The following is a 25,647-nucleotide window of genomic DNA, read 5'->3' on the forward strand; positions in this document are numbered from 1 at the left end:
CTGAGATGATACAATCATGTATTCATTTAGGCAGAAGCAATGAGCTTGGTAAAGACATCAGTATCAGTATTAATATCAGTGATACTGCCCTTCATTCATAGTACTAGTAAAATATGCCATTTTAAACCATCTTAATGTGGAAGGAAATAAAATAGAACCCCACAATTGTTATTACTGTAATGCCAAAAAATAAAATAAACACTATCATTCAAAAGTTTGGGAGTCATTGGAGTCTTTGATGAATTGTAAGTTTAAATAACAGCATATGTTTGTAATAGAACTATTTTTTTAACGTAATAAATGTCTTTACTCTCACAAAAAATGTACTGACCCCAACATTTTTAACAGTAATGAATTTCATCTACATTTTTTTCATGATAGTACATGTATGTATTGTATTATGCTGATTTTAATTAAAAATAAATCATTGTATGAGAACAGAATAACTTGCATTACTGCATTACACTGAGGTCATGGGAAGAAATGAAAACTCAAAAATAAAGCACCCAGACACATTATGGTAAGGAGAATCAGGGTCAAATTCTACTAATTCTCATGAAAATAATGCAGATAAAAAGAAATCCCAATGCTCCTAAAAAGTTGTCATTGTATTTTTAATATGTGTTTTGATTTATAGGGTGAAATACTCTGCATACTCTTGGCTTTGTGAGATTCACCCAATTAAACTGTATTCTAAAGTCAAGAAGAAGAAGAAGAAAAAGTGCCCTTTATGACCTGGCTGGCATGCATCAAAATGAGTTCTGGATTCAGCTTTGAATAACGAATTGAATGTAAACACAGATATGCATTGAACTGAAAATACTTGAATGTGTTTGATGTATGTCCGCATATGTTCTGCCGGCAGCAAATGTGCATGTGCGTATTTGTGTGGGCCACCATAAGGAAAGAGCCCGGGGGGGGGGTTTGAGGCCTGCTCTGACGTCAGAAAGTAGCGGGATCTCAATTGTTGTGGCGAGTTAGACGGCACTGTCTGTGTCTACTCTGTGTGAGATCTCTGTGTGTGTGACAGAAGGAAAGAAGCGCAAGAACTTTATTGTGAGAAACCTCCTCACACATTATTTATGTCTGAGTGTACACAAAGACAAATGAAATGTGTATGCAGCTGACCTTCTTGGTCCGGGTTTTGTTTTTCCATCTCAGTGGAGGCGGAATAGTCCGATGTTATCTCACACATCAGATTGGCCCAGTTCCTCTGTGTCAGAGGCAGCCCGCCATTTGTTTTAGCCTGGTAGCTCTACTGTACCATTCAGAGCCGCTGACGTAGGTCTGTTCTCAAACCACTATTATGATTGGATCTCTCTCTCTCTCTCTCTCTCTCTCTCTCTCTCTCTCTCTCTCTCTCTCTCTCTCTCTCTCTCTCTCTCTCTCTCTCTCTCTCTCTCTCTCTCTCTCTCTCTCTCTCTCTCTCTCTCTCTGTCTGTCTGTCTCTCTCTCTCTCTCTCTCTCTCTCTCTCTCTCTCTCTCTCTCTCTTCTCTCTCTCTCTCTCTCTCTCTCTCTCTCTGTCTCGCTCTGTTAGGGGATAGAATATACAGTTTGTACAGTATAAAAATAATTGTCCATGGAAAGTCCCCATAAAACATGGAAACCCAACATGCGTGTGTGTGTGTGTGAGATCTCGAGTGTTTGTATTTGCTGCTTTTTTCCATGCAGTGACCTTTAACATACAGGCATAGCAAATTCCCCTTCAAATTCCATCATTTCCCATTTAAAAGATGGCAGAGAAAGTTTAAATAAAGCAGTGTCCCCTTCCCTAATGTCGCTATCATCTACAGCAGTATAAAATATAAAAACATGTCAGTGTAAAAAGATGTTTTCTGGGTTCGGTACAAATGAACTTCAATCAACAGCATTTGTGGTAGGATAACTGCAAAAAATAACATTGGCACGTACCCAGCAAAAATTACTGTTCCAGTAAAGTGCTTACAATGGATGTACATGGAGCCAGGGAATAAACATGACAATAAACATTGTTTTACAAGTATAGCCATTAGCAGGGCTTGACATTAACTTTTTTGCTCACCAGCTGCTGTGGCTAGTGGTTTTCCAAAGTTACTTGCCACTCAGCATTTTCACTGGCCACAATTTTGTCATCGATACCATGGGGGAAAACTGCCATATAGATATTTTTAATATTATCTCATCATTTGGCAGCATGTATTATGCTGCTGTAACTTTAAGACCTGACGCACGGATCCATTATACTGTTACACATCTATACATGGAGCTCATCAAATATGGTCAATGGAAGCTCAAACTTGCTTGGTTGATGCACGAGAACCAATGAGGTTTGTTCTCACATGCCACACAAGCATGTTTGAGCTTCCACAATGAGTATGACAGATCTTTAATTTATGGGTGAACTATCCCTTTAACTTAGGGACTAGTTGAAATTATTTCAAAAGAACTTGACTTCTATTGAACTCTGAACATTCCATGTAACATTCTTTTCCTCCACTACTCACGGCAATCTTCCAATGGATGAGTTGCCAAATGTGTTAAGGGGAATGGAAATCATTCTGTATGTGTCGAGGCACAGTATGCACACACACACACACACACACATCCCCCACTATGTAATGACGTTCAATGTATTTAGTGACGCTGCTGGGCCGTGCTGTGGCGCTCCAGGACCTTATGGAATCCTGCCGTGTTGACTGGCTGGTTACCAAGCAACCTGAAGTCACACATGGTGGGCTTCATGAAGCATGTGTGTGCGGTCGCGAAGCATATGTGTATGTGCTTTTCGTACTCTACAGCCGGGCCGTGACGCGGGTGCAGACACGTGATTTGTGCGAAAACCTATTTGTGGGTACATATGCTTCGTTGTGGGCGCGAGATCTTGTGTGTATGTGTTTACATCATTCGGGATGGAACCGAGAGGGGGGCAGGTGGTCATGGAGAGTCTTGCGTAATGGGATCCACAGAGCACGAGGGCTGGAGAGAGTGTTGATTAGGGTGTCATCAAGTATATCCCCCTAACACACACATACACAGGCACACCTACGGCCCTTAGGGAAAGGACGTGCCAGACTGTGGAGCTCATTCATTGTGTAATCACTCGCAGACTCAATTACATGATGCCTCTTCCTCATTCAGCATATAGAAATGGATACCATCAGTAATGGTGAAGTCACTGGATGTAGTTTCTTTTTTCAAGTGTTGAACAAGTGATATGAGTTCACTTAATACTCTCTGTCTGTCTCTGTTTCATTAGGCTCAAGGTTTGTGAGTATCGGCACAAAGTCTGATCCACATTAGTCTCATGTGACTAGATCTTTGCCTAATACATAAAGTCTGGTCCATGTTGCAGCTAATAATGACCATAAAAACCTCCTTAGACAGGAAGAGATTGTTTCGCTGGCATTATAATTTGACTTACCACAGTTGTTTTTACATGCTTTGGGTTCTGAAATAGATTATGCAAAAATAATAGAGCGGTGTGAAAAGAAATACCCCTGAAAAATCGGGTTGCTGCAGTTTCAGTTTTAATTCAGTTTTAGCTTTAGGAATTTTAGTACTTAAACTTTAACAGAAATGAGAAATGTTGTCTTGGTAGCAACTAACCAAAATGAAAATAAGTTGAAGTATTTCATCTAAAATGTATTTTACTGTTGCTTCATTTGGAACAAATTGTAATAGTTTTTTTTTTTTTAGCTTTAGTCAACAAGAACAACTGATTGCCAATTACATTTATTCTCATCATTTACTAGCCGTTCCAAACCTGTTTGACTTTCTTTATTCTGTGAAGCAGAAAAGAAGATATTTTGAAGAATGTCGGTAACCACAGTTGATGGGCTACATTGACTTCCATAGTATTTTTATTTCCACACTATGGAAGTCAATGGGGCCCATTAACTGTATGGTTACTGACATTCTTCAAAACATCACCTTTTGTGTTCAGCAGACGAAGTAAATTCATAAAGGAACAACTTGAGGGTGTGTAAATGATGACAGAATTTTCTTTTTTGGGTGACCTATCCCTTGCATGGTATGAACCATGGGAACTCAGGAAGGGCTGGGAACTTGTAAACCAAATTTTGTTTCTCAGTGGACGACTGATTTAAAAACCTGTTCTCCCTAAGCAAACTGCAATTTGACATTTTTATGTGCAATATAAATCAGACTGACTTCTGAGGCTGGTTACTAAATTAAGTTTCTAAATTAAGTGCATTGTGTCATAAGGTGTCATTTATATTTTGGATTATGTTATACCTTTGTTTGTCTCAATATTCAGTTAAAACTTGTAGTAATTTGTTTGTATCTGGTCATTTAGGAGGACTACGAGGTGGCACCAGATGAAAAGAGGAAGAGTCGAGGAGATGAGATCATCAAGAAGTTTCTCACCAAGCAGGTGTGATTTGGTTTAACTTTACTGAGTGTGTGTGTGTGTGTGTTAATATTGGATATTAAATGTCCCAGTGGGCATCAGTAATCAGAGCATGTTGTTTCTCTGACAGTCCTCTGAGTGTGTGGATGTTGCTGAAGGTCTTGCTGAAAGTTGCAGAGAAAATCTAGAACTGAGCCCCTGCAAGGAGATCTTCAGTGACTGTCGCCAGTAAGACAAATGCAAATACGCTTGTAAACACCTGGACTTCTGTTGCTCTTAAACTAAGCAAATTCAACCGGTCTTGTTACACATTTATTGAGGTGTTTTTAAATTTGTATTAAAGTGTTATTAACTATTATATAAATAAATACTTTTTTATTTTTAAAGTAAAGATTTTACTATGGTTTAATATTAGTTTGTATACTTGCACTATGTGCTAAAGATATGTTTTCCTCCAGTGATGGGAAGTACACTACCTTTCAGACATTTCTAATTCTCACCAAGGCTGCATTTATTTGATCGACAATACAACTAAAACAATAATATTATGAAATACTATTACAATTGAAAATAAATGTTTTCTACTTTTAATACGTTTTAAAATGCAATTAATTCCTAAGATGGGAAAGCTGTATATTTACTCCAGTCTTCAGTGTCAAAATCAGAAATCATCATTCAGAAACATTTCTTATTATTATCAATGTTGAAAACAGTCATACTGCTTAATATTTTTGTGGAGACCATGATGCTTTCTTTTTTCAGGATTCTTTGATGAATAGAAAGTTCAAAAGAACAGCATTTAGTTGAAATGGAAACCTTTTGTAGCATTGTAAAAGTCTTTACTGTAACTTTTGATTCAATGTTCTTGCTTAGTAAAACTATTGATTTCTTACTCATAATCGTACTGACCCCAAACTTTTTAACTAATACCCTACAGTTAAAAAGTTGGGGGTCAGTATGATTTTGAGTAAGAAATGTATAGTATGTAGTAAGCATTGCCATAATTGGAACAGACTGCAACAATCATTTAGGGCAAAATTAGCCCAAAATACTTCAAAAAATACTTTAAAGAAAAGACGGTATGCAGAATTAAGGGTTATGTAGTGTTTTTCTGGGATATTAATCATTGAACGCATTTTTGGCCCTAAAGAAGCAAACATTATACTTCTGGAACCGTTGCATATTTTATCTTGTGTACAAGTCAAGTCAAGTCAAGTCAAGTCACCTTTATTTATATAGCACTTTATACAATACAGATTGTTTCTAAGCAGTTTTACAGTGAAAACAGGAAAATGATTCAGTGATGCAAAAAGAAAACAGTGTCATTGTTTAGCTAAAGTAAGTCAACTGCACTAACAGTGCTGCTTATGGTCTAACAGTCTCCATGCTGTTTTAAATCTCACAGAACTCTTCATGACTACTTAAGTGGTGCTCCATTCTCTGACTATCAGAACAGCATGTACTTCGACCGCTTCCTCCAATGGAAAATGCTGGAAAGGTTGGTTACACGCTTTATCTCCCTTTCCTCTGTCTTTTACCTTTTTAATCTACTTTAAAGTTGTGTATTTCATTCTTTTAGTTTGCTGGAGGAAGTTCTTTGCCCTGCTTAAACTAGACATCCTGCTTTTGTTTCATTTGGCTAAATCATATTCAGCTGTTATGGCAGTACAGACACTAATCCGTTTAAATTATTTGTTAGTGTAATTGTTAACAGCTCAACACATGAAAGCAAACAGTCATGTTTTGGGTCATGAAACGTTCAAGTTACTTTGCAGTGTCCAAGCCTATGCTAGATATAAACGGTTTTGAACAACTTAACATAGTGGCCCATAAAAAAAAGTTATGAACAATTGGTCACACTTTAGATTAGGGTCCAATTCTCTCTATTAATTAACTATTAATTATGGTTTTTGCCTCAATAAACTCCTAATTCCTGCTTATTAATCCAATATCCTATTAATATGCATGCTAATAAGCAACTAATTAATAGTAAGAACTGGACCCTAAATTAAAGTGTTACCAAAAAGTGTTCCTTCCCATTTTTTTTTTTTTTTCTGCAAACACAATTCTGTGAAGGCTTTTTTTCATAGATGAGGTGGAAAATGTGTTTCTTATTGACTGTGTTTTATAATTGTAATGTTGTGTATAACTTGTAATGTAGCTTGTGCTCCACCTAGCTTTGTTAATGGATCTGAATGTTAAAATCTCAGGTTCCTGTCTGCACTGATTTGATATCAGATTTTGTGGTTTCGTTTCCAGACAGTCTATCACAAAAGACACATTTCGGCAGTATAGAGTTCTGGGGAAAGGAGGCTTTGGAGAGGTAAGGGTATTGTAAAAAGTGATGACCTGTACTGTGTATACTGAATATTTCCTCACTTGCTCTGTATAAAAAAAACTAGCGAGCTGCCTGATTAGATCAGTGTTTCGCAACCTTTTTTTTTTCTTCTTTTTTTTTGCCACGGCAATTTTGTTAAGTAAATAATCCCACGACACACCACTAAGCACTAAAATATAACAAATTTGCATAAAAATGCATTACTTTAAATGCCATATTAAAACTGAATATAATATTAAAAGTAGTACTCACAATTAAAGTGAAAATTGAGTTTAAGTCAAGTAGGTACACAATAAGGTCATATAGGTAGCTATGATGTTGTTGTAGGATAATAATACAACAAATGTACATATTGTCCCTGTCAGGTGGAAACCTCGTATTTTTTAAACACTGTGTTGTCAAAGTCGGTATTGTGGCTTTATATATGGTCAGACACTTGCACGTGTCATTATAATTGTAACATTTTATGAAGATCACTCAAATGGAGTTACGAGGTTTTTGACCAGCGAATGACAGAGATATGTTGTCAGTTACTGGAACAGCCGCATCTGAGGCAGTAAGTGCATCGCTGTATCTGTTTTCAACAACTTACAGGTTATAAGGTTTATTGTAGCTATATGGGCGCTCAGTTTTTCTTGTTGTTGAAAACATTTGAATGCAATCTAATGATATAAAAAATTAAGCACTATGCACAGGATATTTAAAACTGTATATTTGCTTCAACTAGACAGCAAATACCAGACTCGACTATTCTCCACTCTTTAAAGGCGAGGTAGGTGATTTGTTCCAGGAACAATTTGTGTTATTCTGGTTGAAAGTCTCTACACATCCTGATAGCAATCACTAAGTTAAGTGGTCTAAATGTATTTATATCAGTAGTGAACTGTGACTCTCGAACCTTGGCCCTCTCACCCCCTTCCCTCATCGGGAAAAAAGTAAACTCAGCCTAGCTTACCGTGTCTGTGTCTATAATACTGCATGTTAGCTTTGACAAAAAATGCCTCAAGCAAACATTAGAGTGGGTGTGAGAGTTATCACCAAAAACTAAACAAAAAGTAATAAAATGCAAATCATTACAAAGAATTGCATCACACAATCGGTGTCATTTCAGTGGAATATGGTGATAACTGGTTTAATGTAAGACAACGCATCAGTTACAAGGCTTAGTCACAACCTCTTTTAAATGCTTTTCATTGGTTAACTATTTGTAAAACCCACGTAAAGGATGACCAATGACATGCATTTGTTAAAAAGATAAAAAAACAAATGACAAAATATAGAGATACGAGGTTTCCACCCAACAGCAACAGTATATTCTTATTTGTAGCATTTATTTTTATGTATTTTTTGGAATTTGATCATTTTCCATGGTACAACCTGTCACAGTGGTTGGGAAACACTGACCTAGACAGTAATTTTGGGCATTACAAGTGTGCTCAGCAAAGGCAGTTTCGAAATATCTAAATAATACATCATACTGCCTTTTGAGATGACTAATTTTGGCCAAACAGCGAAGCAGTGCATGTATCCTCATCATAGGTAGTCCCAGAATAGTTAAGGATTGCATCATTGTAATCCACTCAATAACCAAAATTTTTTATTCACTTGTTGCTATCACCTTAGCCACATGCAAACATCAAACTCTTTTGGAATCAGTTTTGAGTCAAGTGTGCTGTCTAACTCACATAAAGAGCATTATTTGTGAGTTGCTGCCTATGAAGAGCTGCAGTCAAATTAGTGACATTTCGACAAAAAAGTTCTATTGTCAATAGTGTAACGTCTCAGGTTACGACTGTAACCTTTGTTCCCTGAAAACAGGGAACACGAGACACTGCGACGATTAATGCATTGGGGAACGCCTCAGGCGTTACAGATGTCTGAAATCACTATCAAATCACGGCAATCACATTGACTGACGACAGCCACTGACTTCATTAACGTGCAACCCTGAAAAGGCCTAAGGACTGATCTAACTTGGAGGCCTCACGAGAGGCCTACGACCGTCTGACCAGACTCAGGTGGCCAAGTACTCATAATGACCCTCAGTGATGGGAGCACATGTCCTGCCTGGTAGGCAAACCAGGCTGTAGGCTAAAAAAGAGATTCCGAGAGAGGGTACCAGTAGCAGAAAGTGAACACTTTAATCGTGCTAGGGCGCAAGCTTGCCTTAAAAAGCTGCCTGCTAAGGCCAGCTGAACTGATAGCCAGCGCCCACTAGCTGCCAGAACCCAGTATCGCTGGGAATCGCTGAGGTCTACTACCTGATAACCAGTAGGCTGGTTACCTAGTGCCCATACCTGGGAACTCTCCTTCAGGGAGGCCTGGTGAGGCCTACTACCTGATAGCCAGTCAGGCTAGCTGTCCAGTTGCCCATATGTGGGAACTCACCTTCAGGGAGGCCTGGAGAGGCCTACCACCTGATAGCAAGCTAGAAAACTGGTTGCTATGAACCCCGATTCCGGATGTCAGTCCCAGAGTGCAGCTGCCCAGTCCTGGGGCTTAGTCTCTGAGTGGTCTGTTAAGCCCGGCTGCCCGAAAGTTTTCTTAGGTAAGAACCTGACTGCCATGGACCAGTAAGGTTGGCGACTGCTTCATGGTAAATTGATAAGGCAAACCGCCTGATAGTGGTCTTACTAGCTGGCAAAAACTACCCACGCTGTTGGGGGTTTGCCTTCTGGGAGGCCTAAACGGCCAACCATACAGTGGCAAATATTATTGGGCTGATCATGATCGGGGCTCGCCTCCAGAGAGGCCCACTAAAGCCAATTGTCTGATTGGCCAGTGAATTTAACAGCCAAGCACCCTATCTGCTGGCTGTGTACCCCGTCACTCGAAAACTCATGAGAGGCCTACTCAGCCTGAGGCACGCCAGTGCTGTCACCCAACTACCCATAATGCTGGTAATTCGCTTTCAGGGAGGCCTGGTAGGGGCCTACTAGCTCATGGCAAGTCTATTCTGCTATGAACACAACACCGTTGGGAACCATACTACACCAACTCAAATATTGGGGCCACCCACAGGAGGCCTCTTGAGGCTGGCTACCTGGTCACAGCTTTAATGTATGCCTCACAACGTTGGGACTCTCTTCCGAAGAGGCCTGTTAAGGCCTACTACCCGTCAGTGAGTCTACTGCCCAAACTACTAAGGCCAACCACTTGAGGCAAGCTGGCCTAAAGAGCCCTTTTTGGGGGCTGCCCATCAAGGAGGCCTAGTGAGGCCGACTACTTGACAGCGCAGCCTTCGTTGGCAGGTAAGCTGTTTACAGAGCGCCTACAGTATCCTGGTACCAAACCACATTGCCCATGGCAGTGTACTCAACAAAAACGCAACACCCTTTAAGCAAGGGAAGTACAATATATGCCACCCTGCCTCAATGGAGGCCCCAGATTGAGGGGCCTACCATCTATACGCATGGGCGTCAGCTCATGGCAATGCTCTATCTTCAAGGGAGCGTACTTCGAAAACCAAAATGAAGTGAAGGTTAGAACTTTCCGCTCGACCCGAGACATAGTGGTGTGAGGTAGAATGATACAGAGCTAAGAGTGGAGCAGAGTTTCCGCTAGAAAAAAATGGTGCCGGTCAAAGTGACCGGCAGAGGTTTCGTTTTCCAGACATTTTGATGATATGCCAGTCAAATATCGCCTCTTAATTAGTCAAGTTGATGAAAACTGGAGGCAGGCTATGTAACTTAAAAAATGACATAACCAGGCCGTATAGAATGCAACATGTTTATTAGCCTAACTTTCAAATAGACGGAAACATGAACGTCCGATTGGCGTCAATTAAACGCCAATTGTTTTTACTATGGTTTCACATTCATAGTTTAACAAACCAATCCCCCTTCCCCACATAAAATATCTGAATAGTGGCCTATTGTTTTTACTCAAGCGAACTTAATTATACAAAGTAGCCTAACTTTCAAATAGACGGAAACATGAACGTCCGATTGGCGTCAATTAAACGCCAATTGTTTTTACTATGGTTTCACATTCATAGTTTAACAAACCAATCCCCCTTCCCCACATAAAATATCTGAATAGTGGCCTATTGTTTTTACTCAAGCGAACTTAATTATACACTCTCAGTATGTCTCATTTAGCTGGTAACATTTAAATTGGCCACCGTGAAATGACTCTTTGTCAAATGAACTGGAACAAACAAATGACTAGGCCTATTACATTGTCTTGCGTCATTTTAGGCTACTTTTTACGCTGTTTTGCAGTGCTGAATTGTGCAGCTGCCGACTTAAAATCAAAACTTCCCAGTGTCTCTCCACAACTTGCAATGCGCATAAGCCGCGTAACCTTGTTCTCCGCAAGGCGACTTCGCTGCTTCGTCTTGATCCGATTCTGCAGCGAGAACCCCCTCTCTGCAGGAACACTCGAGACAGGGATTACACAGGCTATCTTGGCGAGCTTGGTCCACTCTGGATACATTTCGTTGAAATCACATATGAGGACTTCGCAGGCTGTGGAGAAATGCAATCCTCCATAGCCACGGAGCGCTGTCATGACAGCGAGGGCATCACGTCGCAGGCTTGCGGCATCGATATTACGGCAATTACCGGACAACGGAAACCCTGGAGTGGAGTACTCAGAACTACCCTGTATCAACAGGGGAGTACCAACCACCTGCCCCTGAGAATTTAACAGGGTGCGACTTTACAGGTGACAGAAATTTTCTGCACCCAGCCTAGGGGAGTGGGACTTGCTTGCAAGCCAACCACCTTCAACCCATCGCTTGAGCAGTGGCTCAGCAAGCTGAGTGGAGCCTACTCTGGAGGCCCAAGTCCATATGCTAGCTCTGCATGGCAGGGCAAACCAAAAACAGTCTCTCCACAGAGTGAAAGATGGCCTAACCCTGCCCCAAAATACCCATTGTACTGGGGGAGGCCTTATTGGAGGCCTAACCCTAAGTCTTTATCAATCATGCCTCTACACCAATCTGCATTACTCTTCTCACCCCCGAATGCAGAGAAGGGGCGGGTCTTGGCCAAACAACTCCCTATTGGGAGGAGGCTGTCATCTAGGGATGCTAAAACAGCCTAAACTCACATATTGAAAGGCCAGAGGCAGAAATGCTTCAGCAGACCGCCTCCACTATCCCTAGTGAGGGCCAGCCTATAAGCATAGATCTACCTGAGGCTCGGAGGAGCAAGGAAAGATTTATCCTATGAGAGGCTGCAAAAACCGCTAAGCCTGTATGAAAAACCCAAACAGAGCTCAAGGGAGCGATGTACTCAGGAAAATGTCAGACGGCCCCGTGGGCCCGGACATAAGATCTATCTGAAGCTTTGTCTTCAGAAGGATTCAACATTTCCATTCTTTTTTTAAATGACGTTCTGCCACTTAGTACTCCGCTAACATTCCAGTAGAAATGAGCGGACGGCCTCAAAATGCTCTCATAATGAGATGAAGCCTAGCTGTTAACATAGTGTACATCTAGAATGAGCGGTGGCACACCCCGTGAATTCACAAAAAGGGAAGGCCATCACATACTCACACATGAAGCCCATATAACTGGTGCTTCTCTCTATCGTTCTAGCCACTTAACAGGGGGACTTCAGGGCCCTAATAATAGCATACCTTACCTTATACCAGTGACATGACCCCATAACTCTACACAGGGAATGATGGTCTGTACACCTGCAGCGTGCGAAGTGCAGACTCACCACCCAGTTCTCTTTGAACCTGGGGTCTACCACCATTACATGCCAGAAAGAGGCACTCTCACTAACCAAGCCAAGGCGGGCCATCAGAATATCGTATTCTGCTCATCATGGGTCTGGCCTCAGGCCTGATGTAAGAAGTGCCTGGGGAGTCGTGGACGAGAGGAGAGGGCTAAGAAATAATTACGCCCTCAAGGGAGGTGATCCATCACCGACACTGTGTGCGTTTGTTCTGGATCACCTCCCTCAGATACCTTTTCTTGCGGGAGTCCCGCCTCTTCTGCGACCTACTCTTCCATGGAGGGGGCACGAGAGGTGACGCTGGCTCTCTGGCCCTGTCTACAGTCCTCGGACCATGATGGGCCAGGCCCTCCTGCTTGTCTGGGCTTGGAAGCGGATCTCAGCGGTATGCAGGTCCTAAATGCAACTTAGCGCGCCTTTGCCTCTCTGAACTTTCCAACTACCGCCTCCACGGAGGTGCCGAAAAGTTCGGAGGTCGAAACCAGCGAATCAAGGAGAAAGCCCTTCTCTTTCTTCCCGATATCGGCCAGGTTCAACCATAGATGTCGCTCAGCCGATCAGCAGCAGCAGTTTGCTTAGTGGCCTGGAGAGCAAGATCCGTGGTGCGATGCAGCAACCGCCTCAGGAGATATCCCTGCCCCCTGTTTGAGATCACCCTGCAGATCGGCCTGGTACGTCTACAACACCGCCATGGTATGTAGGGCAGCACCGGCCTGACCCGTGTATGCTCTGCCATTCAAACGCGATGTTGCTTTTAAAGGTTTGGATGGCAGGGTTGGAGCTCTGTGTCGATGCCCGCTCAGACCTGAGATAGTTCGCAAATGTCTCGTCAATGGGCGGCATTGACACTATGTTCTCCTATCTTCTCAACATCAGCGAAACTAGCCTGCTGATGTCGGAGGATATGGGCAGAATATGGGTTCTTCCATGCCCTCTCGATCTCAGTATGAAGATCAGGAAGGAATGGAAGGCTCACCTGAGCTGGTGGTTTATGGCCGGGGAGAAACCGATCGTCAAGCCTACCGTGAGTGATCTCTCCCCTAACGCGATCCATAACATCCACCAGTTCAGCATACAACGGGCAGAGTGGCTGAGAGGGTTCAGAATCTATCTGATTGTCATCAGCCATCTCCTGCTGATCCTGAAGAGCACCCGCTGCTGGACTAAGAGGAGGAGAGAAATCCTCCACCTGCAGCTCACCCTCGTCAGCTGCCGAATCGTCTGAGAGGGTTATCCCCCTCTCAAGACGATCAGCGAGCTCCATTTGGGAGCCCCATGATGCGCGTCGCCGCTCTGCCTCAGAGCGGGACCCGAACCACAAGGTCCAAACGCTGAACCCTCTTCACTCGAGAAGAGGGTTGCACGTTAATGAAGTCAACAGCTGTCGCCGGTCAATGTGATTGCCGTGATTTGATAGTGATTTCAGACACCTGTCACGCCTGAGGCATTCCCCAATGCGTTAATCATGTAGTGCGAGTTCCCTTTCGAAAGGGAACAATTTATAAAGTCACTTTCAAGTTAAGATGCTGTCTTGTTAATGGTGCAGTGTCATTTAACGTTGCTCTGCGAAATTTCACGAGCAATATCCAGTCATTTCAAAAGGAATCTGTGTGAGCAGAAGTTTCTTGTGAAGGTGAATAAGTAACCTATACACAGATATCACTCGTGTTCAAGTTGGTCATCCGAATTCACCGCTTTGACCAACAAAAGCTTCTTGGTTTTAAAGTGAATTGTGTGAACTGTGCACACTATTGACAATGGACAACTCACAATTTTCTTGTGACCCAACCTTAAGGCAACATGTAACTTCTCGTGTGTGTGTGTGTATATATGTGGTGATAATATATGTATATCCCTGCCCAGGTTTGTGCGTGCCAGGTGAGAGCCACAGGTAAAATGTATGCTTGTAAAAAGCTTGAGAAGAAAAGGATAAAGAAGAGAAAGGGGGAGGCCATGGCTCTAAATGAGAAACAGATTCTGGAGAAGGTCAACAGCAGGTTTGTGGTAAGTGGATTCATTAATTTATTCTGTTCTTTCATCTCTTTTCCTCTCTTTACTCTGGTCATGTTTACACCTGGTTTAAACATCCATCTTGGGTGATCCAGTCACAAGTGTCCAGGCAGTAAAGCCTCAAATCTTTATTCCTCAGTACATTTCTGTCTCTGTCCAATATTTTGTCCAATAAAGGCTTGCTAACAGCTTGTATACTTTTAAAAGGGGGAAAGAATGTATTTTTGAGAATCGGCATCCTCTTTTCTCTGACTCTCAGGTTAGTTTAGCGTACGCGTATGAGACCAAAGATGCCCTGTGTCTGGTGCTGACCATAATGAACGGTGGTGATCTGAAATTTCACATCTATAACATGGGAACCCCGGGCTTCGAGAAGGAGCGCGTGCAGTTCTATGGGGCCGAGATCTGCTGTGGTCTAGAACACCTGCACAGAGAGTCTATCGTCTACAGGTGGGCAGGAACCAACGTGTGACCATCCTCAAATGCACCCATCCTCATAAAATAATAATGAAATTCTATGGTTGAGACATTTTTATCTTGCTTTCTTTCATTCTAGGGATTTAAAACCAGAGAATATACTTTTAGATGATAATGGTAAGTCAAGAAGATCAGTTTTTCATTCAAATGAGCTAAATATGACATTGCATTAAATTGAATTTGGTCTAGGGATGTACTGGGATTTGGTCTAGGGATGTACCGATACTGGCTGAAACTGGCTTCCATCTAAATAACCAAGTTTATTTGTTTTTTATCAGTTCACACAAAAGCTCAAACTAAACATGACTTCATTTTAAAAGACAAAAAAAAAAAGACTATGCATACAAAAATGTGTAGCATTTGTAACAGGTTTAAATATTTATTTATTGATTTTGAGGACTATGTTTGCCATAATAATACATCTTTAATTAAAACCCCCAATGTCAATATATATACATAAATAACATTATATATAAATATAAAGCATATATAAATAAATTGAATATTCAGTCAGTGAAAGTGTAATAAATTGTTAAATGGGACAATAAATACATTTTACATTAACTTGTTTTGTTCTGGTTTGTTTGCTACTACTCCCTCTCTATTTCCCTACAGGTCATATCCGGATCTCAGACCTGGGACTGGCCATTAAAGTGCCTGATGGAGAACAGATCCGTGGTCGAGTGGGGACTGTGGGCTACATGGGTAATGATCTTTTTACCTGTATTGTTTTAAGCAAAATAGCATTTTGCATGGCATTTATAAATAAATCATATTATTATATAAATTATTTTATATTGTAATACATTTTCACAATATTACTGTTTTTACTGTGAACTTAAGAAACTTCTTTCAAAAACATGACAAAAACTTACAGACCCCAAAATTTTGAATGCTAGTGTAAATACCAGCTATAATCAAAAGGCTGAAAAATATCAGGTTTTGTTTTTAGCTGCACCACTCAGTCCTACTAGATATACAATTTTATTGATTGATGAACTGAATATGTTTTGATGGACAGCTCCAGAGGTGATCAATAATGAGCGCTATAGCATGAGTCCAGACTGGTGGGGGTTGGGTTGCCTGATCTACGAGATGACAGCTGGCCGATCGCCTTTCCGTGCTCGCAAAGAGCGAGTGAAGAGGGAAGAAGTGGAGAAGAGGGTGCAGGAGGAGGAAGAGGAGTACAGCGACAAGTTTTCAGAAGACACCAAAGCCATCTGCAGGATGGTGAGGCCACACATATACATACACACACAAAGAATGAAGTTTCTATGCTGGTCAAAATCCAAGATGACACAGTCGAGTACAACTAAGAGCTTGTATCCAAAGCTACATTATCTCCTCAGTCAAACACGCCATAGAAGCTGATTAAGAGTCCATTGATTGAGCGCACAAAACTGGTCAAATCGAGTCCATTCTGTACTTTTGGCTCATTTTCTGGCTGCTATTGCATGTTTTCGGCTGGGGAAGAAGCTGATAATGAGCTCTCTGAGAACAGCTCAGTTCAGTATTGTTTAATACTCTAAATGTATTGTAAAGAACCTCAGCTGTCTTTTATTAGAGCTGTGTCATGCGACTGGCTTTCTGTTAATCTTAAAGGGACAGTTCACCCAAAAAACTAAAATATGTAATTTACTCATCCTTACGTTGCTTTAAACCAGATTTTACTAAATAAATTTTTAGGGATTTGAAAGTTAGCAAGTACCCTTAAGATGTTTATATATATTATACATTCACCAAATTTGATACAATTACTTTTATTTTGCTCTATAAGACTTATGTCCAGAGAATATTTTAACAATTTTTCGTACAAAATTCTTACAGTATCACACTTATTATACTTGTATAATTTAAATGTTTTTGGTTGTTTTTTTTTACATGAAAGTATACACTTCAATTCATACTGTATACTTTTATTCAGCAAGGATGCATTAATTTGATCAAAAGTGACAGTAAAGACATTTGTAATGTTAAAATGATTTCTATTTCAAATAAATGCTGTTCTTCTGAACTTTCTATTCATCAAAGGATCCTGGAAAAAAGTATCACAGTTTCCATAAAGACATTAAGCAGCACAACTGTTTTCAACATTAATAATAATAAGAAATGTTTCTTAAGCATCAAATCACCATATTAAAATAATTTCTGAAGGATCATGTGACACTAGAGACTGGAGTAATGATGGCAAAAATCACAGGAATAAACTGTGTTTTAAGTATATTAAAATAGAAAATATATGTTTTATATTGCAATATTATTTCGCAATATTATTTCACAATATTGCTGTTTTTACTATCAAATAAATGCAGACTTGGTGAGCAAAAAAAATCTTCTTTCAAAAACATGTAAAAAATCTTACAGACCCTAACATTTTTTTTTTGTCATAGAATTTTTATTGTTGCAAACTGCATTTTTACATTTTATACCACCCCACCCGCCATAAACAACCCTACCCAGCCCCAACAAAGCAATCCCCAATCTGATAAACAGGACATCTGAAGATCAGAAAAAAAATAAAAAATAAAAAAAACAAAGAAAATACATATGTGCATACATTAATGTATATCTACATACAGGCAAAGATACATACAAAACTGAGATGACACATATTTAAACCCCCATTCAATCCACGTCTAAGGTTGGTAAGTCATTAAAGAATGTAATAAATTTTTGCCATTTTTTGCCAAAAGAATCTCCCCTACCTCTGATATTGTACTTAATTTTTCAAGTTTAAAAAAAAAAGACCAAATCTTTGAGCCAAACTGAAATAGAAGGGGGTTGTGGGGAGGTCCAAGATAACAGTATTCTGCGCCTAGCGAGGAGAGATGCGAAAGCTACGGCATCGGCCTGTCTACGGCTTAAAGGCTGACGCCGAGAAGGAACTCCAAAGGTTGCAATCAAAGGGCAAACCGCTAACTTGACACCTAGGACATCAGAAACTATTTTAAAGAAAGAATTCCAAAAGTTTTGTAACTTGGGACACAATACAAACATATGGCTGAGGTTACATGGTGAAAGTTTACATTTATCACACAAATCTGAAACATTGGGATACATTTTAGAAAGTTTTGTCTTCGAAAGATGAGCTCTATGAATAGTTTTAAATTGTATAAAACTAAGCCTAGCACACGAAGTAGTGGTACGTACATTGTCTAATACTCTACTCCAGTAGTCATCTTCAAACTCTAATTCAAGTTCCTCTTCCCAAGCCCTGATAGTTTTGATGTTGTGAGCATTATCTTTTGACAAGATAATTGCATATATCTTTGAGATAATCCCCCCCATGTGAGGATTCAGTTTAAAAGCCTCTTCCCATGTAGACTTTGTAGGCAGAGAGGGAAACCCGGAGAACAGAGAGGAGGCACAGTGCCTAATTTGAAAATAACGAAATAGGTGAGAAGGAAGCAAATTAAAAGATGAAGATAATTCAGAAAAACTTGCAAACACATCATTAATGAAAAGGTCTTCAAAGCATTTCAGACCTTTCTTTTCCCAAAGAGAGTATACAGAATCTGAAATGGGAGGAAGAAAGAGATGATTATTTCGTATAGGAGCCATGGTTGATGCTGAGGTAAATTTAAAATGGCGCCGAAATTGAAAGAATATTTTGAGAGAAGAGCATACTATTGGGTTTTTTGTGTAATGTGAAAGGGACATAGGGAGAGAAGAGAATACCATAGCAGGGAGAGATGTTAAAATGCAAGACTTAGCTTCTAAGCGGCACCATGGTAAAGAGGGGGTCTGTACCCAAATCACTAATTTCTGAATATTCGCCGCCCAGTAATAATACATAAAGTTAGGCAGGGAAAGCCCTCCACTTAGCCGACTTTTTTGGAGCAAAATTTTGGAAACTCTAGGAGTTTTTCCTGCCCATATAAATGAAGAGATTAGTTTGTCTATATTCTTGAAGAAAGATTTGGGTAAAAACAGAGGAATAGCTTGAAAGAGGTAAAGAAATTTTGGCAGAATGTTCATTTTAACAGTGTTTATCCTACCTAGTGGAGATAATGGGAGAGTTGACCCTAACATTTTAAACGGTAGTGTTAAAAGTGGATCATTATTTTTGGGAGTCCTTGGCAAAAAAAAAGAAGCTTGAAATCTTCTGTTAACTGACTGTGACCCAACTAAAGTTTTTTGAAGAAGCTAAGGCCCTCATCTGATTTGAGACTTTTGGTCTTCATGCAAAACATACTTGCATTACTTAATAATAGCTAGTGAATCGAATGGAGTACTTGTTTTGTTGGAGAATGACATGAAGATAAGTGAATGATTACAATTTTCAATTTTAATTTGAAATTCTATGTTGCGTGCGTCATGCAAAAATGGCCTCCACATCTTAGCTCACAAAGTTCCCAGCCTAACTCGTTCCTGTGTGTGGTTTTGTGATGTCTGGTTTGTGATTGCTGACCCTAGTTTTAGGATGTTTGCCCCATTTAAATGTCTTAATTTGGCACACAAGCTCTTTTTCCTAGTGTTTCGAAGCCATTGACCAGCTTTGCCTCTTACATTCCATTCTTGAAGAATGTACAAACCTGTGTTCCTAATGTCTGGCTGGCTGCTCTCCTCTCCTTGTCCCGCAGCTGTTAGCCAAAGATCCCAAGCAGAGGCTCGGCTGCCAGGCGGATGAAGGTACTGGAGTCAAAGCCCACCCGTTCTTTAAGAACATCAACTTCAAGAGGCTGGAGGCCGGCATTCTGGAACCTTCCTTTGTGCCTGATGTGAGTTCCTGTTCTCATGTAGTTGATGTTAACACTGTAAATACAAACTTTTAGACATTTTTATTTAGATAAAGTTGGCTTACCTTTTTATTTTATTTTATTGAGTATCACGATTGATACATCAGTCTTTAATGGCTCATATAGTTGGATATAGGAGGGTATGGAGCTCATTCTCGAGGAGGTAAAAACACCTCAGTTTTATTCAGAAGCTCAGACTGACCAAAAATGAAATTTAGTGCAGTTGCTCATATTTATATGGTCAAAATGTAAAATGAAATTCTGATAGCTTATGATGTAAATCAGTGAGATTATTGCAGACTACTATAAAATGCATATACATATCAGTTGTCACTCTGTATCGCTCAATAATATGTCTTAGTAAGGTGGTATTAAAATGCCTTGTTTTATGATTAAAGCTCTGTAGTTGTTGAGGGCAAAACATATGATGCAATGCAATATAATGACGTTCAACATGAGATGTTCAAATAAACGTCCCTCAAAATCCTGATGTATCATATTTGATACTCACATTTTAACATGATTTTTCAAAAAAATTATGCATGTATAATAAAGTAAACCAATCAAATGTTCACCTTGAAACATTACCAACACTATTAAAGTTATTCTTACATTTACATTTAAAAATCAGTAAAGATTTCACAGCAGAAAGACACGTGAACCACAACTTGAAGAGGGAGAGGTGTTTTTACAATTATTCTACAAAGATTTTTACTTACAAAAAAGTATAAACTATCAATCAGATAACAGGTTTTTAAAGAAAGTTAATGTTGAACATTTCAAGGCTTTGGAAATTTGCATAGGGTTGAATTCTCTTATTACTCTGTTTTTCACTTTTGTTTCTCTTCTTTGCTTATTTCATAGCCCAGGGCGGTCTACTGTAAAGATGTTCTGGACATTGAGCAGTTCTCCACCGTAAAGGGTGTCAACCTGGACCAAACAGACAATGATTTCTACTCCAAGTTTGCCACTGGCAGCGTCTCCATCCCATGGCAAAATGAGGTATAACGCTGTGCTAAAATCTTCTGCCAACGTAATGCCATATGGCAAAAAATAAAAAATAAATCAGATAACATGAGAATGAATCATTCAACCTGGCATCATCTTTAATATTCCATTTGGCACAGTAATGAACAAGAAAAAAATTAAAAGGTTGCTGACCCCTATGTGTATAGCAGGTGTTAATAATGTATAGCTGTTAATAATGTATATTAGCATGACTGGAAGGCTGTATTGACCAATCAGCATCCAGAACTATAATGGTCCTTTCTGTAAAGATGTTAGAAAATAAGGATTATTTGACCTTCTTATCATCTTTTCTCTCTTTTTGTTTATCTGTATCTGTCTGTCTGTCTCTTGCTATTTTGTCTGCTTTCTGTCCTGCAGATGATCGAGACAGAGTGCTTCAGCGACCTTAATGTATTCGGGCCTCAGGGGACACGGCCCCCTGACCTGGATTGGAACCAGCCTCCTGAGCCTCCTCGGCGTAGCCTGCTGGACAGGATCTTTAGGAGACATGTGAGGATCCCCTCCACCTCCACCACAGAGGAACACCCCAGAGAACACAATAGTTAACTACAGACCAGGTCAAACACCCCATCAGGACACCACACGCTCACACACGTAGAGCAGCAAGGATCAGACTGAAGCATTGTACCCAGGGGCCAAAAATAACTTTGCCACATTAATTTAGAAAATGTAATGGGGGGGTTTCAGTCTCTACACAGGAAAACACATGATCAGTTTCACAAATTTATTTATTTGATTAATGACCTAGAAATAGTGAAGTTTTGTTTTATGTTTCTTCTTCATTATACATTCAAATGTTTCTTTGTGGTATTTTTTTCAAAATCCTAAAAGTTTATTTTTATTTCCGGGTTTAAATTAGATTTTTGATTCTTATATTTTCAGTTATTTTTCAAATTTCACTTTATTTCATACTGGCCATGAAGCTGTATTACACACACACACACACACACACACACACACACATTTATAGACAATATTTAATGAGACAAAATCAACATTGTAATATTTAGCTGTTAAACTGCTAACATTAACACCTCATGATTTTGTTCAATATATTTTTTTATTTAATTTTTTTTTTACTGTGAGAAATACACTACAAGCACTACACAAAAAGTTTGGGATCATAAAGTTTTTTAATTTATTTAAAATTAAGTATTTTTGCATTTTGCATATATTATTACAATTCAAAGGAACAGTGTTCTGTTTTAACAATTTAAATGGTCATTTATTCCTGTAATGGCAAAGCTGAATTACTCCAGACTTCTTTTGTTATATTATAAATGTCTTTACTGTCACTTTTGATCAATTTCTTTAAAAATTGCTGCCCCCAAACTTTTGAATGGTAGTGTAAGTGTTTTGTAAATAAACTACAAAATAACTAGGCGTCGTAGATAACTAATCACCTTTTATGGAAAGCAATGCATTAAGTTACTTTTGTATTGTGTTTTCTTGCCCAAGATGCAAGTGATTCTCAAAACGACAGCGACACATGCAGAGATCTATGTTGTGAGGCAATACCCACATTCTGATATTTTGCCTACAAATAAACAAGCACAACTGAACTAAAGCACACTCATTTATTTTCATTTAGCACCCATTTCTTGAGAAAAAATGGAAAAGAAAGAGTTTTTCAATTGATTTAGGAAAAAATAACTACACTGTAAAAAATTTTCATTGGTTTAACTTAAAAACAAAGTTACCTGGTAGAAACTCAAAATATTGTTATCTGATCCACATTAGTTATCTAAGTTGATTTGACAAAAGTTATGATAACAAAATCATGTTAAAATCAATCAAATCATAACAAATCATGAAAATATTTTTTTACAGTGTAGTAATGTGCATTAACCCCCCCCCCCCCCCCCCCCAACACTGCTGGCGAGTGTTAATTTTGGACCCTGATTGTACATGTCTATATGTGAGAGAGAATTTATAAATCATAACTAACATGAATTATTTTTCTGTCATTTTCTCTCATCCTTCAGCATCCAGAGGTGACCATCGCTCAAAGCAGGGTCTCGTCTTCCAGTGTCAACTCTGTTGACTCCATGTCACACTCTGCCCCCTAGTGGACAGATCGCTGCGGGACTGCAGGGGACAAAAGCGAGTGAGCGATTAAGAGAGGAAAGAATAAGAGTGAGGAACTCCTCCTGCCCTTTAAAGACCAGTCGACAGAGCGTGGAAGAGTCCGTTTTCCTTGCCTTGGCCCACACTATCCATCCACGGCCCCCGCCAGGAGACAAAATAAAACTCCTGTTTAAAGACCTTTATTTATCCGTTTTGTGACAGAAAGGAGAACATTTATTCCTTCACCTCACGCTCCCTCAGGATTGCTGGAACATTAAAGAGCCACTGACAATGACAGAATATTAACTCATATTATTCAGGGGATTTTATTGACAAAGAGAGGCCTCCACAGGGAATGGGAAGGGGGCTTTTTAATTTTTCTTTTGCAAAGGAAAGCTAATATAGTGAACTTAAGAGACTTACGCACACACTCACAAACACACGCACACTCTCGTTTCCTCCTCCATCCCTCTCGTTCTGCCTACCCACCCCTATATATCTTTCCATCGACATGTAACACCTCCAACCTCAACCCTCTCAGGCCAAAGATAGAGCTTATTACAGGAAGACACGTATTTGAGTAACGTTGCCATGTTTCGCTGCAGAGAGTGACGAAAGGCCTAAAAGCACAAGGAAATAGGAGCTCATTGGAGCTGTATATTCTTTCCTTCCCATGTCATCTGCAAATTTTGTGATATCACTGAAAACCAAACTCAATTTGGCAGCTTCCGCCTATTCCAGTCCACTCTAAAATCTCATCTGCTCCATTCGCCGGACACTACGTGGTCTGCAAACATAAGCTAAAAGTATCAGTTCCTTTGTGCGTAAAGACCATTGACTGTAGTGAAAGGCGGAGCCATCTCAGTGGGCGTGGTCTTTGGGTAGGTAGCCAATCACAGCACAACAAATCAGTCAGGGAGTTCTTCTCATTTCAACGCATTATTCATAAGTGGCTCATTTACCCCGATTTGCAGAAAATAGATGATAATACTTCAGATTTTCAGAGGCAATTTGACATTGAATTAGAGGATTTTGCTGGACTCTTCAATCTGAGCTACTGTGAGATTTTGCTGATGTGAAAAAGTTAAAAAATGAGCTGAATTTGTATCACGGCAGCTCCAAGAGGAGATAGAATTGACCATTTAATAATACATCTGCACAGTCAAGGATTTTCACTTTTTAGGACAACAAAACAGCTTTTTTTCCCAGATTCGGTGTGTAAATATGCCTTCATTTAATCACATTTCAACCACTAATAGACTGAAACTTGCACCACTTCACTTCAGCCTTTATGCACACACACACACACACACACAATACAGGAAGTTTCATACCTCAGCAGCTGTTTTCTCATGTTTATGCAGTTTCCAATCAGATGTACTGGTAGAAAGACATTTCATTCATCTTCCCAAACTCTAAATTTACTCATTTAAAGTGTCCAGGATTTCAGTTGTATAGACATCATGGGAATCCAGAACACACAGCCCTAAAAATACATTTATATCCCGTGCATAGAGAATACATGATAGTTTTGGAATGTAACCAAACGGAGCGACTCAAGAAAGAATAGAATATGAATCTCAACCTCATAATCTTGCATTTACAATACCATTCCAAGGTTTTTTTTTTTACGCCTCAAAGTTCAATAGAGAATCTCAAGACAAATCAAGTGTATTAAAATGATGACTTGAAGCTGTTTCACGAGTACGTATGCTAAGTGCCATGTAATTTCCAATCATTAAACTGATGTGTGTTTACCAAATTATGCATCAGTTATGCCATTAATTTACAGTGCTAGAAATTCCCTCTGAAGGGTTTAAAGCGAAAAAGTGTATACTTAGTGTAGGTTCTAACATTTCAAACTTCTCATCTGAAGTGTGTGTAATAACTGGTTATTGCACTGTATTATGACATGTTACATAAATTGCACTGCACACTGCATGGTCAATCAACTATTCATCGAGCGGGACCAATGTCTGTTAGAAGGTTAATGGTTTAGGGGTCGGATCTGTGTGTATACTAGTGCCATGCTGTTGTTCTCTGTGGTGAGACTTTATACGCCACTTTCAGGTGAAATTTAGAAAAGATTCATGTTAATGCATATCTCCTATTTAAAAAAATGTGTGGCCAATCTTGACAGTTTATTAGGAAGTACTTTATTTACCATTACAGGGAATATTCTTCACTTTTGCCACTTTGTTGCGTATCTAAATTGGGGAATCTTCTTACCACAGTTGGTTCATTTTACAGTGAATTTGAAGCAGAATTTCCCCACAAGTATGCAATGATAAACTGCATATTATTTTTGTAATAGTTCATTGAGTGTTTTTAGCACTCTATATCATGAATAGGGACTGATCTAAACTGATATTAAATGCTATATCAGCAAGTAAATGTTGATTTGGTCTATGGAAACATAAAGGAAAGGTTTGCCACTTTTTTTTTTTTTTTTTTTTATTTAACAAAAGGGTTGTAAATTGAAGACCTGGTGGTTTAAACTTCAAACTTACTGGTTTATATTTCTACAGCTGTGAAGTTTAGAAAAATGAACTTTTCCCAGACTAAGAGTTAATGCTTTGCTTATGTATACTTCCTGTATGTCCTCCATATGTACAACAATGTGATGAATGAACTGGTGGTGACACATGTAATTGCTGCATAAAAGGGAACTTTGCCTTTAAAACAATGACCAAACTAGGGAACTGAAGTGATATTTATTTGGCAAGTGAAAACTGAAATTAGAGAAGATGAGGTTTTGAGGACATGGCTTCTTTTGGATTCATTTTTTGTATAGGTCATTCTGGAGATAGAAAACCCCAATGAAGTGCCTCCTTTTTAGTAGTCTAGTCCAGGTTAGTGCTCATGATACGGTTTGCACTTTGTCTGTCACTTCAGTCATTCACACAATGTAAACATGCACACGCACAAACACACATACATACACACAC

At 39.5% G+C, this 25,647-nt stretch overlaps 1 protein-coding gene across 5 annotated transcripts in view; it reads left to right on the top strand.

Moving 5' to 3' along the window:
- grk5l (G protein-coupled receptor kinase 5 like) overlaps positions 1-25,154 on the top strand; it is a 64,079-nt gene extending 38,925 nt beyond the window's left edge. For 2 of the 5 annotated variants that reach the window (XM_084388420.1, XM_084388421.1), the window contains exons 4-16: positions 4,296-4,373; positions 4,480-4,577; positions 5,755-5,847; positions 6,609-6,672; positions 14,241-14,381; positions 14,647-14,837; positions 14,944-14,981; positions 15,480-15,569; positions 15,886-16,094; positions 19,448-19,585; positions 20,468-20,605; positions 20,990-21,121; positions 22,618-24,458. In XM_084388420.1, the coding sequence (XP_084244546.1) occupies positions 4,296-4,373; positions 4,480-4,577; positions 5,755-5,847; positions 6,609-6,672; positions 14,241-14,381; positions 14,647-14,837; positions 14,944-14,981; positions 15,480-15,569; positions 15,886-16,094; positions 19,448-19,585; positions 20,468-20,605; positions 20,990-21,121; positions 22,618-22,701 (1,494 nt within the window). In that variant the 3' untranslated portion in view covers positions 22,702-24,458. Of the gene's footprint in view, positions 1-4,295; positions 4,374-4,479; positions 4,578-5,754; positions 5,848-6,608; positions 6,673-14,240; positions 14,382-14,646; positions 14,838-14,943; positions 14,982-15,479; positions 15,570-15,885; positions 16,095-19,447; positions 19,586-20,467; positions 20,606-20,989; positions 21,190-22,617 lie in introns of all 5 variants that reach the window. The other 3 variants (XM_084388419.1, XM_084388418.1, XM_084388422.1) reach the window with 3 other exon arrangements.
- Positions 25,155-25,647: the final 493 nt, after the last annotated feature.

The sequence above is a fragment of the Rutilus rutilus genome (genome assembly GCF_951802725.1).
Source record: "Rutilus rutilus genome assembly, chromosome: 19".
NCBI classification, from domain to species: Eukaryota; Metazoa; Chordata; class Actinopteri; order Cypriniformes; family Leuciscidae; genus Rutilus; species Rutilus rutilus.